General features: G+C 47.8%; 1 protein-coding gene across 1 annotated transcript in view; it reads right to left on the reverse strand.

Annotated features, from left to right (window-relative positions):
- LOC126983103 (serine/threonine-protein phosphatase 6 regulatory ankyrin repeat subunit A-like) overlaps nucleotides 1-14,320 on the reverse strand; it is a 63,677-nt gene that overhangs the window by 25,264 nt on the left and 24,093 nt on the right. Inside the window, exon 3 of the mRNA XM_050835602.1 lies at nucleotides 8,647-8,950. Coding sequence (XP_050691559.1) covers nucleotides 8,647-8,950 — 304 coding nt within the window. The remainder of the gene's footprint in view (nucleotides 1-8,646; nucleotides 8,951-14,320) is intronic.

Below are 14,320 nucleotides of genomic sequence, written 5' to 3' on the forward strand. Positions count from 1 at the left end.
TGCAGATGATACCAAGATCGGTAGAGTAAATGAGTCGGATCAGGACGCTAGTATTCTCCAGGATGAACTCAACAGATTGTATGGATCATGGATAAATGGCAAATGGAGTTCAATGTAGTGGAAGTTCAGTATTCTGAGTGTTGGTAGGTACAACCCTCACATAACTATTGCTTAAATGACACTCTCATAAGCAGGTCTAAAAGCGAGAGGGATTTAGGGTCTTAGTGAGCTCTGATCTCCGTCCAAGGGCACAATGCATTCAAGCTAGAAATCGAGCAAATAGGGTACTGGGATTTATTTTCAAGGAGCGTAAGCAACAGAAGCGCCGAAGTCTTACTTAAACTATATTTAATTAGACCTCATCTTGACTATGCGGTTCAGTTCTGGTCACCTTACTTAAGAATCGATATCAAAATGTTAGAATCGATGCAGAGGAGGATGACTAAGATGATTCAGGGGTTGAGAAACTTGCCATACGAGGAAAGACTCAAACAGTTAAACTTGCATTCTTTAGAAAGGCGAAGAGTGCGTGGAGACATGATCGAGGTTTATAAATGGATGAAGGGCTTTAATAAGGGGGATATTCATAAGGTTTTGTTGGTAAGAGAACCGGGTAGGACACGAAGTAATGGGTTTAAACTGGGTAAATTCAGATTCAGCAGGGAAAAAGGCAAAAATTGGTTTACTATCAGAGTGGTGGATGCGTGGAATAGGCTTAGCAGTCACGTGGTGAGTGCCAATAGAATTGTCACTTTCAAAAATAGATTATATAAATTCATGGACAGCGATATTAGGTGGGGTTAGATACACGGGAGCTTAGGTTCAAAGGAGCTGCCTCGCACAGGCCTACCGGCCTCTTGCAAACTCCTACGTTCTTATGTTCTTATGTTCTTATGGTGTCTATGTCTGTGAGGCTTTATGGCTCAGGTGCTGTTTGAGGTTGACAGAGAGCCTTTTGGTGTCTATGTATGTAAGGCTTTAAGGCTCAGGTGCTGTACAAAGTTGACAGAGAGCCTTTTGGTGTCTATGTATGTAAGGCTTTAAGGCTCAGGGCCCATACTTATAAAGAAGGAAGGCGTTCGACTTATGTCTCGTCTCAGAGGTGAGTGTGCACCCTAGCTGGGGCTCCAGCCGCCACGGGTAGTGGGGAAATTAAAGTTGCCAACAACGGCGAGATCAGTTATCTCATATGAAAATTAATGGGTAAGATTCCTTAAAATGGTGAAAGTATTGAATAGAAGTACATCATATCCATAAAACTAAGGTTTTGTAAGACTATAGTGAGCGTTTGAATGTAAAACGATTTGATGAGGCACGCTGGCTGTCTGGCAACACCCGGCAATGTTTACATTTGAAGGTCGCTGCCTCAGACGAAGACCCAGGACTTATGCCTGCCTGGGACCAACTTTAGCTACTCGCGCCGCGTCTCAGATTAACACCCAGGATATAGGACTCCACAGGGCCGGTTTGCGCTCTTAAGACGAGCCTGAGACGAAGTGTTAGCTTTATAAGTATATGCCCAGGTGCTGTACAAGGTTGACAAAGAGCCTTTTGGTGTCTATGTATGTAAGGCTTTAAGGCTCAGGTGCTGTACAAGGTTGACAGAGAGCCTTTTGGTGTCTATGTATGTAAGGGTTTAAGGCTCAGGTGCTGTACAAGGTTGACAAAGAGCCTTTTGGTGTCTATGTATGTAAGGCTTTAAGGCTCAGGTGCTGTACAAGGTTGACAGAGAGCCTTTTGGTGTCTATGTATGTAAGGCTTTAAGGCTCAGGTGCTGTACAAGGTTGACAGAGAGCCTTTTGGTGTCTATGTATGTAAGGCTTTAAGGCTCAGGTGCTGTATGAGGTTGGCAGACAACCTCTTGGTGCCTATGTCTGTAAGGCTTTTAGGCTCAGGTGCTGAACGAGTTTGGCAGACAGTCTCTTGGCACCAGTAGTTGACATAAGAAAATGAATTCCCGATCATCTTTTGAGGGGGAGGAGGCCCCCCTCAAAAAAAAAAAAAACACTCACGAGTACTTGCTTCCGCCCTCACCAGTCAACTCCCTCTTCATTGTCAAACTAAGCCCCATTCATTCACACCACATAGCCAAATCATCTCAGAGTTACACGCTTTATCGATCAAACCACTCCACAATTCACTCCCCTTGCTGCCACATCCATTACACAATATCGTACATCTCGCCATAATCTTATTCATTCCGTCGTTAAGCAGCACATGTTCATTGCACAGAGCTCATTTCCTTGAGTTTTCTTTAGCTGGTAATAACGCACATATTTTTATCAGGCCCTAGTGTTCACAGTCTGTTTCGTCTACATCTGCATGCTCTCCTGGGTGATGGATAATGCGGGTTCGAATCCGCCGCTACTACCTGGGATTTTTCAGTCACCGCCGAGTGGCTTAAGACTTCCCACCCATCAACCCGGACTCTAGAGGAACTGTCCAAGGAAAAATCAAGAATGAGCTCCCGGGAGGCAGCATAAGTCAAGAATAGATGACGCCGCTATAAATACTTTGGCAGGGCCATGCCGGGCTTGGGCCGCCAACCAGGCCCAACCAAGAAAGCGTTCCGGCGCTATGGGCCAGGACGTAAAAAAGTAATAATAATAATAATAATAATAATAATAATAATAATAATAATAATAATAATAATAATAATAATAATAATCAGCCTCAGACTCCATATCTGGGAAGCGGGCCAGTAATATCCGCAGGTCTGACCCCACCTCTGGTGACGACCTGGAAAGATCTTCATTGCTCCTCTAACTTTTTCTTCATTAACTTTATGACGTTCACGGCTCAAATCTTTATTCCGTGGACCATCTTGCCCCTTCCTTGAATCATCTTTTTTTTTTTTTTTACAGGAACACTGTTTTGTTGTAAGTTTCGTCTGGGTACGCAATGATGTGCCTTGTTCTCATGCTGACGACTTTGAATAACTGAACTACTGAGTGGAGCTCATCTGGACTCACTCTTTTTCACTGAATTATCTGTCTAAGATGATTTCAATAGTCACCGACATCTGTGTTATTTATTCTCTTTCACCGACAAAGCCGTTGAAGAAAAGAACGTCTATGCTCTCTCTATGATAATGTTGTAGCTTGGTACACAGAAAGCCTGGGGAAGATGTGAGCCAAGGTAACCCGGCTTTCACACTTGCCTTGGGTCTGTCGTGATGAATTCTCACCCAACATAGTATCAAGTGTCAATGGAATGGAGATTAGAAACAAGACCAGGAAGATACAAAGTGTATGCCCACAACTGTACTTATACATTTCTTATTTTTTGGAGCACGTTGATCATCACCTACTCGTATCTGTGGCCACCCTGGAGACACCCACCACGCCAACCCCCTTCCCTCTCCCCTTTCAGCTTATTCTCTGAGGATAGGGAGGTTAAAGAGGGGAAGGAAGGGGGATAGAAAAAAGTAAGAAGTAGGTTAGGGATATGAGCAGTGATGAAAGGGAGGAAGGAGCGGAAGAAGGATGGATATTAAAGCTGGGAGCGTCTATTAGACGGGGCAGGAGGGAAGAGGCTTTGGGAAACGGACCGAGTTAATGGAGGAGAAGCAGGGTTGGGAGGAGGCGTTGAAAGAGAGGCTGATGGGAAGGACTGTTGGTGACGATGAAAGGTGGAAAGGGGAAGGGGAAGTGGGAGAGAGTATAGTTGTGACCATTACGTTTAGTTAATGGAGAAGAAACAGAGCTGGGGTCGAGAGGATGGTGAAAGAGAGGCTGGTGGGAAGGATTGCCGGGGACGATGAAAGGTGGAAAGGGGAAGGGGAAGTGGGAGAGAGTACAGTTGGAGAGCGGGGTGAAGGGAGGGAAGAAATTGGTAGCATGTGGGGGAGGGGATGAAGAGGAGGAAAGGCGAGCAGGAGAAGGTGAGAGAAGGAGCAGAGGAATGAGGTGAGAGAGAGAGAGAGAGAGAGAGAGAGAGAGAGAGAGAGAGAGAGAGAGAGAGAGAGAGAGAGAGAGAGAGAGAGAGAGAGAGAGAGAGAGAGAGAGAGAGAGAGAGAGAGAGAGAGAGAGAGAGGAGGAAGAATAAGAAAAAGAGGGAGGTGAGGACAGCACTGGAGGTGAGGGAGAGGAGGGAGAGGAAGGCGGTGAAGGGGAGGAGGGAAATAAATGTGTAGGATGGGAGGAAGAGGAGGGAGAGGAAGGAATGAAGGAAGAGGATGAGAGGGTTGTTGGTAGGGAGAGGAGGAGAGGAAGGGAGAGGAAAGATTAGGCTTAAAAGGATTATAGGAGCGAGAGAAGGGAGAGTAGAGAAAGGAGAGGATGGAGTGGGACGATGGTAGGGTGAGGAGGAAAGGGAGGGAGAGGAAATAATAGAGGGGGAAGGATTATAGGAGCGAGAGGAGGGAAAGTAGAAAAAGGAGGGGGGGGGAGTAATGGGAGGGGATGAAAGGGAGGGGTGGAGGGAGAAAAAAAGAGAGGAGGGAAGGGAGGAAAGAATGGAGGGGAGTGTAAAGTGGAAGATTAAAGAGGTGAAAGAGGAGAAGTGGAAGGAGGGAAGGGAGGTGAAAGATAGGAGAGAGGAGAGGGAGAGGAAAGGGAGACTAAGGAGTGGAGGGAGAGGAGGAAGAGAGAAAAAAACGGAATAGAGAGAAAGCAGTGGAAGGAAAAGAAGGAGAGGAGGCAGGAGAGGGAATGGAAGGAAGGGGTGTATCGTGACATAAATGAGGGGTTAGAGCAAGGTGAAGGGCGAGGAGGGAGAGAAAAGAGGGGCGGGAATTTAGGTGAGGGGATTGAGGTGAGGGAAAGGAAATAGAGGGAAGAGCAAAGAGAGGATTGAGGGGAGAGAGGAAGGAGGGGACAAGAGGATGGAGGGGGACAAAGAGGAGGGGAGGGAGGGGAAGGACCGAGAGTTAGGAGAGGGAAAGGATTTGCAAAGGATTACATAAGTAGTCAGGACACACAGACCCTTTGGTCTAGACGAGGTGGTCTGTCCTTAAACCTAAATATAATGTATTAATTCAAATGCCACCATGACTTTGCATTTCTTCTTTACTGAATACGAAGTTGAAGAAGGTGTCGGTCAGGCTTGTTTTGAAATGAGTCAGTCGTGTTGTACTGGACCATTTTGGGTCGGAGCTTATTCACATCTCGTGCTACAACGTTGGTAAGGAAAAGAATCGTTGGGAGAGAGAGGAAGGTGGAAGGGAGAAGAGGAGGAGGAAGTGAAAGTTGAGTCTGTTCGCTTCCCGCGCGACAAGGGCCACACACCACTTCACGAAAGTGACACCATAGCTTAGCTTAGCTTTACACGCCGGGGGTATACAGACAAGGTGCCCGATACACAATAAACAACACCAGAACAACTAACGACCCTACACCATACAACTGTACACTCCTGCTGTCTTTCCTCTCCCCCACCTGTACCTTCGCCACTAACCCACTTCGTCTTCTTACAATACCCTTGATTAAAAAAAAAGTGAAAGTAAGGATAAAAAAGTGTGGGAGAAGAGTTATGAGGAGAAGGAGAGGGGAAAGAAAGAGAGAGGGGGGTAGGAAGGAGTAGAAGGGGAGGGAGATGAGAAAGGGGAGGGAAGGAAGTGAGATAAACATTGAAGGAGGATAGAGAAAGGCAGAAGGAGGAGGGGGAATGGAGAGAAGTGGGTGAAGGACGGGATGGAGATGGAGGGGAGGGAGAGGAGAAGGAGAGGAAGAACGGAAGGGTTAAGGGGATGAAGGAGGATGGGAGGGAAATAAAGGAGAGGAAGGAGAGGGAGAACGGAAGGGTTAAGGGGATGAAGGAGGATGGGAGGGAAATAAAAGAGAGGAAGGAGAGGAGGGAAAGGAAGGGTTAAGGGGATGAAGGAGGATGGGAGGGAAATAAAGGAGGGGAAGGAGAGGAGGGAAGGGAAGGGTTAAGGGGATGAAGGAGGATGGGAGGGAAATAAAGGAGGGAAGGGAAGGAGAAGGAGGAAGGGTTAAGGGATGAAGGAGGATGGGAGGGAAATAAAGGAGGGAAGGAGAGGAGGAAGGAAGGGTTAAGGGGATGAAGGAGGATGGGAGGGAAATAAAGGAGGGGAAGGAGAGGAGGAAAGGAAGGGTTAAGGGGATGAAGGAGGATGGGAGGGAAATAAAGGAGGGGAAGGAGAGGAGGGAAGGGAAGGGTTAAGGGGATGAAGGAGGATGGGAGGGAAATAAAGGAGGGAAGGAGAGGAGGAAGGGAAGGGTTAAGGGCATGAAGGAGGATGGGAGGGAAATAAAGGAAGGGAAGGAGAGGAGGGAAGGGAAGGGTTAAGGGCATGAAGGAGGATGGGAGGGAAATAAAGGAGGGGAAGGAGAGGAGGGAATGGAAGGAAAGGATGAAGGAGGATGGGAGGAAATAAAGGAGGGGAAGGAGAGGGAAAGGAAGGGTTAAGGGGATGAAGGAGGATGGGAGGGAAATAAAGGATGGGAAGGGTTAAGGGGATGAAGGAGGATGGGAGGGAAATAAAGGAGGGAAGGAGAGGAGGAAAGGAAGGGTTAAGGGGATGAAGGAGGATGGGAGGGAAATAAAGGAGGGGAAGGAGAGGAAGGAAGGGTTAAGGGATGAAGGAGGATGGAGGGAAATAAAGGAGGGGAAGGAGGAGGAAGGAAGGAAGGGGATGAAGGAGGATGGGAGGGAAATAAAGGAGGGGAAGGAGAGGAGGGAAGGGAAGGGTTAAGGGGATGAAGGAGGATGGGAGGGAAATAAAGGAGGGGAAGGAGAGGAGGGAAGGGAAGGGTTAAGGGCATGAAGGAGGATGGGAGGGAAATAAAGGAGGGGAAGGAGAGGAGGGAAAGGAAGGGTTAAGGGGATGAAGGAGGATGGGAGGGAAATAAAGGAAGGGAAGGAGAGGAGGGAAGGGAAGGGTTAAGGGCATGAAGGAGGATGGGAGGTAAATAAAGGAGGGGAAGCAGAGGAGGGAAGGAAGGGTTAGGGGGGTGAAGGAGGATGGGAGAGAAAGGGAGGGGAAGGAGAGGAGGGAAAGGAAGGGTTAAAGGGATGAAGGAGGATGAGAGGGAAATAAAGGAGGGGAAGGAGAGGAGGGAAGGGAAGGGTTAAGGGGATGAAGGACGATGGGAGGGAAATAAAGGAGGGGAAGGAGAGGAGGGAAGGGAAGGGTTAAGGGGATGAAGGAGGATGGGAGGGAAATAAAGGAGGGAAGGGAAGGGTTAAGGGTATGAAGGACGATGGGAGGGAAATAAAGGAAGGGAAGGAGAGGAGGGAAGGGAAGGGTTAAGGGCATGAAGGAGGATGGGAGGGAAATAAAGGAAGGGAAGGAGAGGAGGGAAGGGAAGGGTTAAGGGCATGAAGGAGGATGGGAGGGCAAGAAAGGAAGGAAGGAGAGGAGGGAAGGGAAGGGTTAAGGGCATGAAGGAGGATGGGAGGGAAATAAAGGAAGGGAAGGAGAGGAGGGAAGGGAAGGGTTAAGGGCATGAAGGAGGATGGGAGGGAAATAAAGGAGGGAAATAAAGGAGGGAAGGGAAGGAGAAGGAGGATAATGAAGAGGGTGAGGAACATAATTCAAAGCAATCGTGACCACAACCACAATATTATGTCCACCACCACCACCACCACCACCATCACCACCTACATAAATACCATTACCACAACCACCACCACCACCATCACCACCTACATAAATACCATTACCACAACCACCACCACCACCATCACCACCTACATAAATACCATTACCACAACCACCACCACCACCATCACCACCTACATAAATACCATTACCACAACCACCACCACCACCATCACCACCTACATAAATACCATTACCACAACCACCACCACCACCATCACCACCTACATAAATACCATTACCACAACCACCACCACCACCACCACCACCTACATAAATACCATTACCACAACCACCACCACCACCATCACCACCTACATAAATACCATTACCACAACCACCAACAGCACCACCTCTATAACCATCACCCCTCAAAATCACCCCCAGCGTCACCACTACCACCACCACAACCGCCACCACCAATATCACCACCAACATAAATATCATTACCACAACCACCAACAGCACCACCTCTATAACCATCACCCCCCAACATCACCCCGTCGCTTCTGACATCGAGCCAGTTAGATGAAACACCATTTAGAACTACTCTCTGTTTCCGCTCAGAGAGCCAGTCCACAAGCCAATTGTGAACGATACCTGAGATAGCGTGCGCCAATAGTTTGCTGAGCAATCGTTTGTGGGGGTCCTTATCAAATGCCTTTTGAAAATCCAGATATATAATATCTATTGATCTGTTTTCATCGAACACCTCAAAAAAATATAATGAAAAATATCAAGTATGTTAGTTAAACACGAAGGTTTACTACGGACACCATGTTGCGAATTATTTATTATATTATTTTCTTCGAAGAATTTCACCATATTGCCTCGAATGATAGTCTCCATTAACTTACAAACAATCGATGTCAGGCTAGAGGAAGGAAGATAAGAAAAGGGGGACGGAGAGAAAAGATGGAGTGAAAGTAAGTAAAAAACGGAAGATGGAGGGAAGGGAGAGGCAAGAGTAGAAAGAGGGAGAACGGATGGATTTGGTGCCCCTATAAATAAATAAATACCATTAGCACAACCCACAACAGCACCACCACAACCCATACCACAACCGCACCACACCTCACCTGCTTTATCTGCAGCCAGCGGGTCTGCGCCAAGGGTCAGCAGGTCCTGCACCGTTCTCGTGTGGCCCTGCCAGGCAGCCAGCATCAGTGGTGTTGGGTCGTCGCTGCCGCGGCCCTCCACGCTGAGCCCCGCCCCCAGCAGGCAGGGCAGGAGGTGGGCGTGGCCACGATGGGCAGCAAGGGCCACCAGGCACCACGACCCACCTGTGGCAACGGGGACGGTCACCTTGGGGTCTCCTCCCCCGGCGAGGAGCACCGTGGCCCTGACCTCGTCTCCTTCCTTTACGCTGTGTATGAGCTCCTGCGAGTGTGTGTGTGTGTGTGTGTGTGTGTGTGTGTGTGTGTGTGTGTGTGTGTGTGTGTGTGTGTGTGTGTGTTGGGGAGAAAAACACGCACAGCTTAATATTCAGTCACAAAACCATTAAATGAGTTAGTAATTACTGGCAACAACACGACAACTCACCTGAGGTGAAAGTTAATAAAGAATATAATTATAGTAATATAAATAAAAATTACAATAATGATAATGATAATAGTATTCGGGTAGGCGGTGGCCGAACTGGTAGCGTACTGGGCCCACATTCACCGCGTGATGGACGACGCGGGTTCGAATCCTCACGCTATCACTCGGATTTTTCATTCACCGCCGAGTGGCTTAAAACTACCCACATGCTGTCCTGAAGACCACCCATCAACCCGGACTCTAGAGGAAGCCGTCCAAGCGAATCAAGAACGAGTTCCGGGGGGCAGCATGAGCCAATGCAAGATGGCGCCACTATAAACACTCGCCTGCGCCAGAACGGGCTGGGCCGACCATCAGGCCCCACCTGGAAGAAGCCTTGGGCCGACCATCAGGCCCCACCAGGAAGATGCCTACCGGCGCAACAGGCAACGACGTAAAAAAAAAAAAAAAAAAAAAAAGTACTACTAATGATGATAATAATAATAATAATAATAACTATAATAATAATAATAATAATAATAATAATAATAATAAAAATAATGATAATAATAATAATAATAATTATAATAATAATAATTATAATAATAATAATAATAATAATAATAATAATAATAATAATGATAATAATAATGATAATAATAATAATAATAATAATAATAATAATAATAATAATAATAATAATAATAGGTTGACCCTGCCCCAGCCTCGGGGGTACACGTGTGTCACCTTGCTCCTCAGTGTTTCGACGCTTTGGCTCCTTATCTGCTACTCAGCGGTTCTTGAGGCTGTTCTGTTGCTGAAGTGTGCTGCAGTGACTGAACAACAACTACTACTACCCAACACTCTGCTCTGCTAAGTGTTATTTCTGATTCATTACATTCCATCACCCTCACCTTAACACACTTGCTTTCCTTCGCTGTACTAACCCCATACATCTCACAAGCAAGCTCCTTCTAAACGTTCTACACGTATTTTTTTTTTCCTATTCATTTTCCAGGAAGTGTTTATATTAGGTGCTGTTTCAGGCTGTAATTTTCCTTGTTAAACGGAAATTTCCAGGCCACCAGACGACACCCCGCTCGCCGGCCGTATTCCCAGGGGACCCTTTGTTTCACCCGGGACCCTCTGTTTCACTACGCTCCGCGGAAGGATCAGCCAATATGCCCTCAAATTTGAAACGTTGTTCTAACTGTGGCCTTCGCCAAGCTCCGCAGTACTTTAGGACAAGTAACGGGGCAAGCGAGACTTGCCGTTTCTGCATCAAGGCAGAGCAAGATGAAAGAAAAATCAAGCACCTGGAATCCACGATCCACTCGTTAACACGGGACATGAAATATTTGGCGGAGCGAGTCACAGCGTGTAGCAGGTGTTCCTGCTCATCTACTCACGGGGGTACCTCACCCCCCCTTCCTTCCACCCCTGCTTCTCCCCATACAGCAGCCTCCCTTCTCCCGCCTGCCTCCCCCTCCTCGCTAGTGCCTTCTCCATTCACTTCCCCCTCCTCCTGCATCTCCCTCTTCCCTTCCACTCCTCCAGCCAGCCGCTTCTCTCATATCCTCCCCTCTCCCCTCTCACCCGCCATCTCCCTCTCCACACCCGCCATACTTCCCTTCCTCTGCCGCTGACTCTCATTCATCAGCCCCTCTCACCTTTCCTCCACCTCTTCCCCCTCACCCGTCTCTTCCTGCTCTCCCCCTCATTCTCTCTCCTTGTCCTCCCCACATCACCTCCCTCCTGCTACCGCTACCTCCCCCGCCTGCTCCTCCTCCCCCGCCTCCCTCCCTCTCCCTTCCTCCTCCCACCCTTCCTCCCCTGCCTCCCCCACCACCTCCGCCACCACCTCAGCCACCTCCTCTTCCCCTTCCCTTGACGTCATCCCCTTCATCTATCTCCTCCTTCCACTCATCGTCCTCCTCCTCCTCCTCCTCCTCCTCCTCCTCCTCCTCCTCCTCCTCCTCCTCCTCCGCCTCCCTGCTGCCCCTCCCTCTCCTCCTGTAGCGGCTTCCATTGCGTCTACTAACCAAGTTGATAAGAGGAAAGTACTGGTGGTTGGGGACTCTCAAGTCAGGTTCATTGACAGGTACTTTTGTTCAAGGGATAAGGAAAATAGGCTTCGAGTGTGCTTTCCCGGGGCAGGCATCCAGCACGTATCTGACAGAATGGAGGAAATTTTAGCAGGGGAGGGGACACAGCCAATCGTCTTCTGCAGTTTCGGTGGTAATGACATCAGTAAGGTGGGTAGCGAAGAGATATTTCGGCGCTTCAGGGAATCGTTTGCTAAAGTGAGGGACTTGGGGGTGCCGGCCGTTTGTGGGGTTTTACCAAGGAGGGGGGTGGGAGAGGGATGGCTTTCCAGAGCCTTAGCAGTAAACAGCAGGCTGGCGGCCCACTGTAAGCGAAATGGTTGGTTTTTCCTTGACAATTGGGACCTCTTCTACAATAAAGGCACCTTGTATGCCAAGGATGGCGTGCACCTGTCATTCCAGGGGGTGGAGGTTCTCGCAGACTCCCTCGAGCGATCATTTAGCACCCTACAGAATTTTTTAGAGTAGGCGAGGGGGGAGGGCCTGTCAATGCATCGCAGACTGGGACTAGGGGGCGCAGGAGAAATCGAAAGGATATCAGAAAGGATGGGCTAACGGCTTATTACACCAACAGTAGGAGTCTCAGGAACAAGATAGACTACTGAGGGGAAAAGCATGTGTCGAGAAATTCGACATTATAGCTATCACGGAAACATGGGTGGATACTGCCAACAAAAAATTCATGTCTGAGTATGAAATAGATGGTTAGCAGATGTTTCACAAAGATAGAAAGGGAAGAAGGGGAGGGGGGGTGGCACTTTATGTTAAAGACACACTTAAATGTTCCGCTAACAACTCTATTCAAATAAATGGCGACTCAGAATCAGTTTGGGTGGACGTCCACAAAGGGAAAGACAAACGAATTCTAGGGGTTCTTTACAGGCCACCCAACCTCAGCAGGCAGGACACTGACATATTACTACAAGAGGTAGGCAGGGCGAGCAGGAGCAAAAATGTCTGCATAATGGGGGATTTTAACTATAGGAATATAGATTGGGAAGGCGTGGTGGGTGATCTAGAGTCTGAGGATTTTTTTAAAGTAATACAAGATAATTTTCTCAAGCAGGCAGTAACAGAGCCCACCAGGGGTAACAACATTCTGGACTTGGTCTTAACTAACACCGAGTATATGATCAGCGAGCTAGATGTTGGGGGAGAATTAGGTGGCAGTGATCACAAGGAAATTAGGTTTAAATTAGACTGGGCGGTGACCCATGAACTCAACCCTGTGTTGGTGCCCGACTTTAGAAGAGCTGATTATGAGGGGCTCAGAAGACACCTTGAGGAGGTAAATTGGGAAACCTTAGGGCTGGATGAGGGCCAGATCTCAGGGCTCGATTCGGAAAGACAGGGGAACCAAGTAGAAATGACCTACAATAATTTAGTTAGAGAAATTGCAGAGGGTCAGAGACAGCATATCCCTTACCAAGCACGTAGGAAGGAAAATAACGACCCCAAATGGATGACCCGCAGACTCAAGCATGAACTACGCTTGAAGAGAGGAATTTATAGGAAAATAAAGAACGGAGAGATCCACCTCAGGGGTAGGTATGTTGAGCTAGCCAGGTCGGTGAATAAGAACACCCGCCTAGCAAAAAGAAATTATGAGATTAGGGTAGCCAACGAGGCCAAGAGCGATCCCAAGGGCTTCTTCAAATTGTACAGGACGAAAACAAGGGACAGAACTGGACCGTTGAAAACAAACACGGGCGAGCTCGTTGAGAATGGAGAAGATATGAACCAAATGATGAATGACTATTTCCTCTCAGTTTTCCCGCAGGAAAATCTAACAACCATTCCGGAGAGAGTTCAGATATATGAGGGTAACGAGAACGACAAGTTGAGGGATGTGATCATCACTAGGCAAGTAGTCCAGGATGAGATTGGTGGGTTGAAGAAAAACAAATCGCCGGGCCCAGACGAAGTATTCCCAAGGGTTCTGAAAGAGTGCAAGGAAGTCCTTAGTGGCCCTCTTGCTGATATTTTTAAGATGTCGGTAAATTCTGGGCATGTGCCCAATCAATGGAAAGTAGCTAATGTGACGCCGATTTTCAAAAAGGGAAACAAGTCAGCCACCTCAAACTATCGCCCAATTAGCTTAACATCAGTTGTAGGAAAGATGTTAGAGTCAATTATAGCCCGGAGCATTCGGGACCATCTAGAAAAGCACAATTTAATTCATGATTCACAACATGGGTTCACAAAGGGTAGGTCTTGCACTACTAATCGGTTGTCCTTCTACACTAAAGTAATCGAGGCGGTTGACAGAGATGCAAACTATGACATATTTTATCTAGATTTCAGTAAAGCGTTCGACAAAGTCCCTCATCACCGGCTATTACTAAAATTACAGGCTCATGGCGTAGATGGGAAAGTTTTGAACTGGATCAGGGCGTGGATTAGTGGTAGGAAGCAGAGCGTGCAAATCAATGGTAGGAAATCTGAATGGGGCAGTGTTACGAGTGGAGTCCCACAGGGGTCGGTGCTGGGTCCTCTGCTTTTTATTATTTACATCAATGACTTGGACACAGGAATTAGTAGCGATGTCAGTAAGTTCGCAGATGATACCAAGATCGGTAGAGTAATCCAATCAGACAGCGACGCTACCGTTCTCCAGGATGAGCTTGACAGACTATATGATTGGGCGAGGAAGTGGCAGATGGAATTCAATGTCGGGAAGTGTAGCATTTTGAGCGTAGGTAGGAATAACCCCTTACACAATTATTCCTTAAATGACACTCCTCTAAGCAGGTCTGGGCGTGAGAGAGACTTAGGAGTCCTAGTGAGCGCTGACCTCCGTCCTAGGGCTCAATGCATTCAGGCTAAAAATCGGGCAAACAGAGTACTAGGCTTCATCTCAAGGAGCGTGAGCAATAGGAGCGCTGAAGTCAACCTCAAACTTTACTTAGCACTAGTTAGACCTCATCTCGATTGTGCAGTTCAGTTCTGGTCCCCCTACTATAGAATGGATATCAAGATGTTAGAATCTGTACAGAGGAGGATGACAAAGATGATTCAGGGGGTGAGAAACTTGCCTTATGAAGACAGGCTGAAGCAGTTAAATCTACACTCTCTAGAAAGGCGAAGGGTGCGAGGAGACTTGATCGAAGTTTATAAATGGATGAAG

Source organism: Eriocheir sinensis, chromosome 53, assembly GCF_024679095.1.
Source record: "Eriocheir sinensis breed Jianghai 21 chromosome 53, ASM2467909v1, whole genome shotgun sequence".
Lineage (NCBI taxonomy): Eukaryota > Metazoa > Arthropoda > Malacostraca > Decapoda > Varunidae > Eriocheir > Eriocheir sinensis.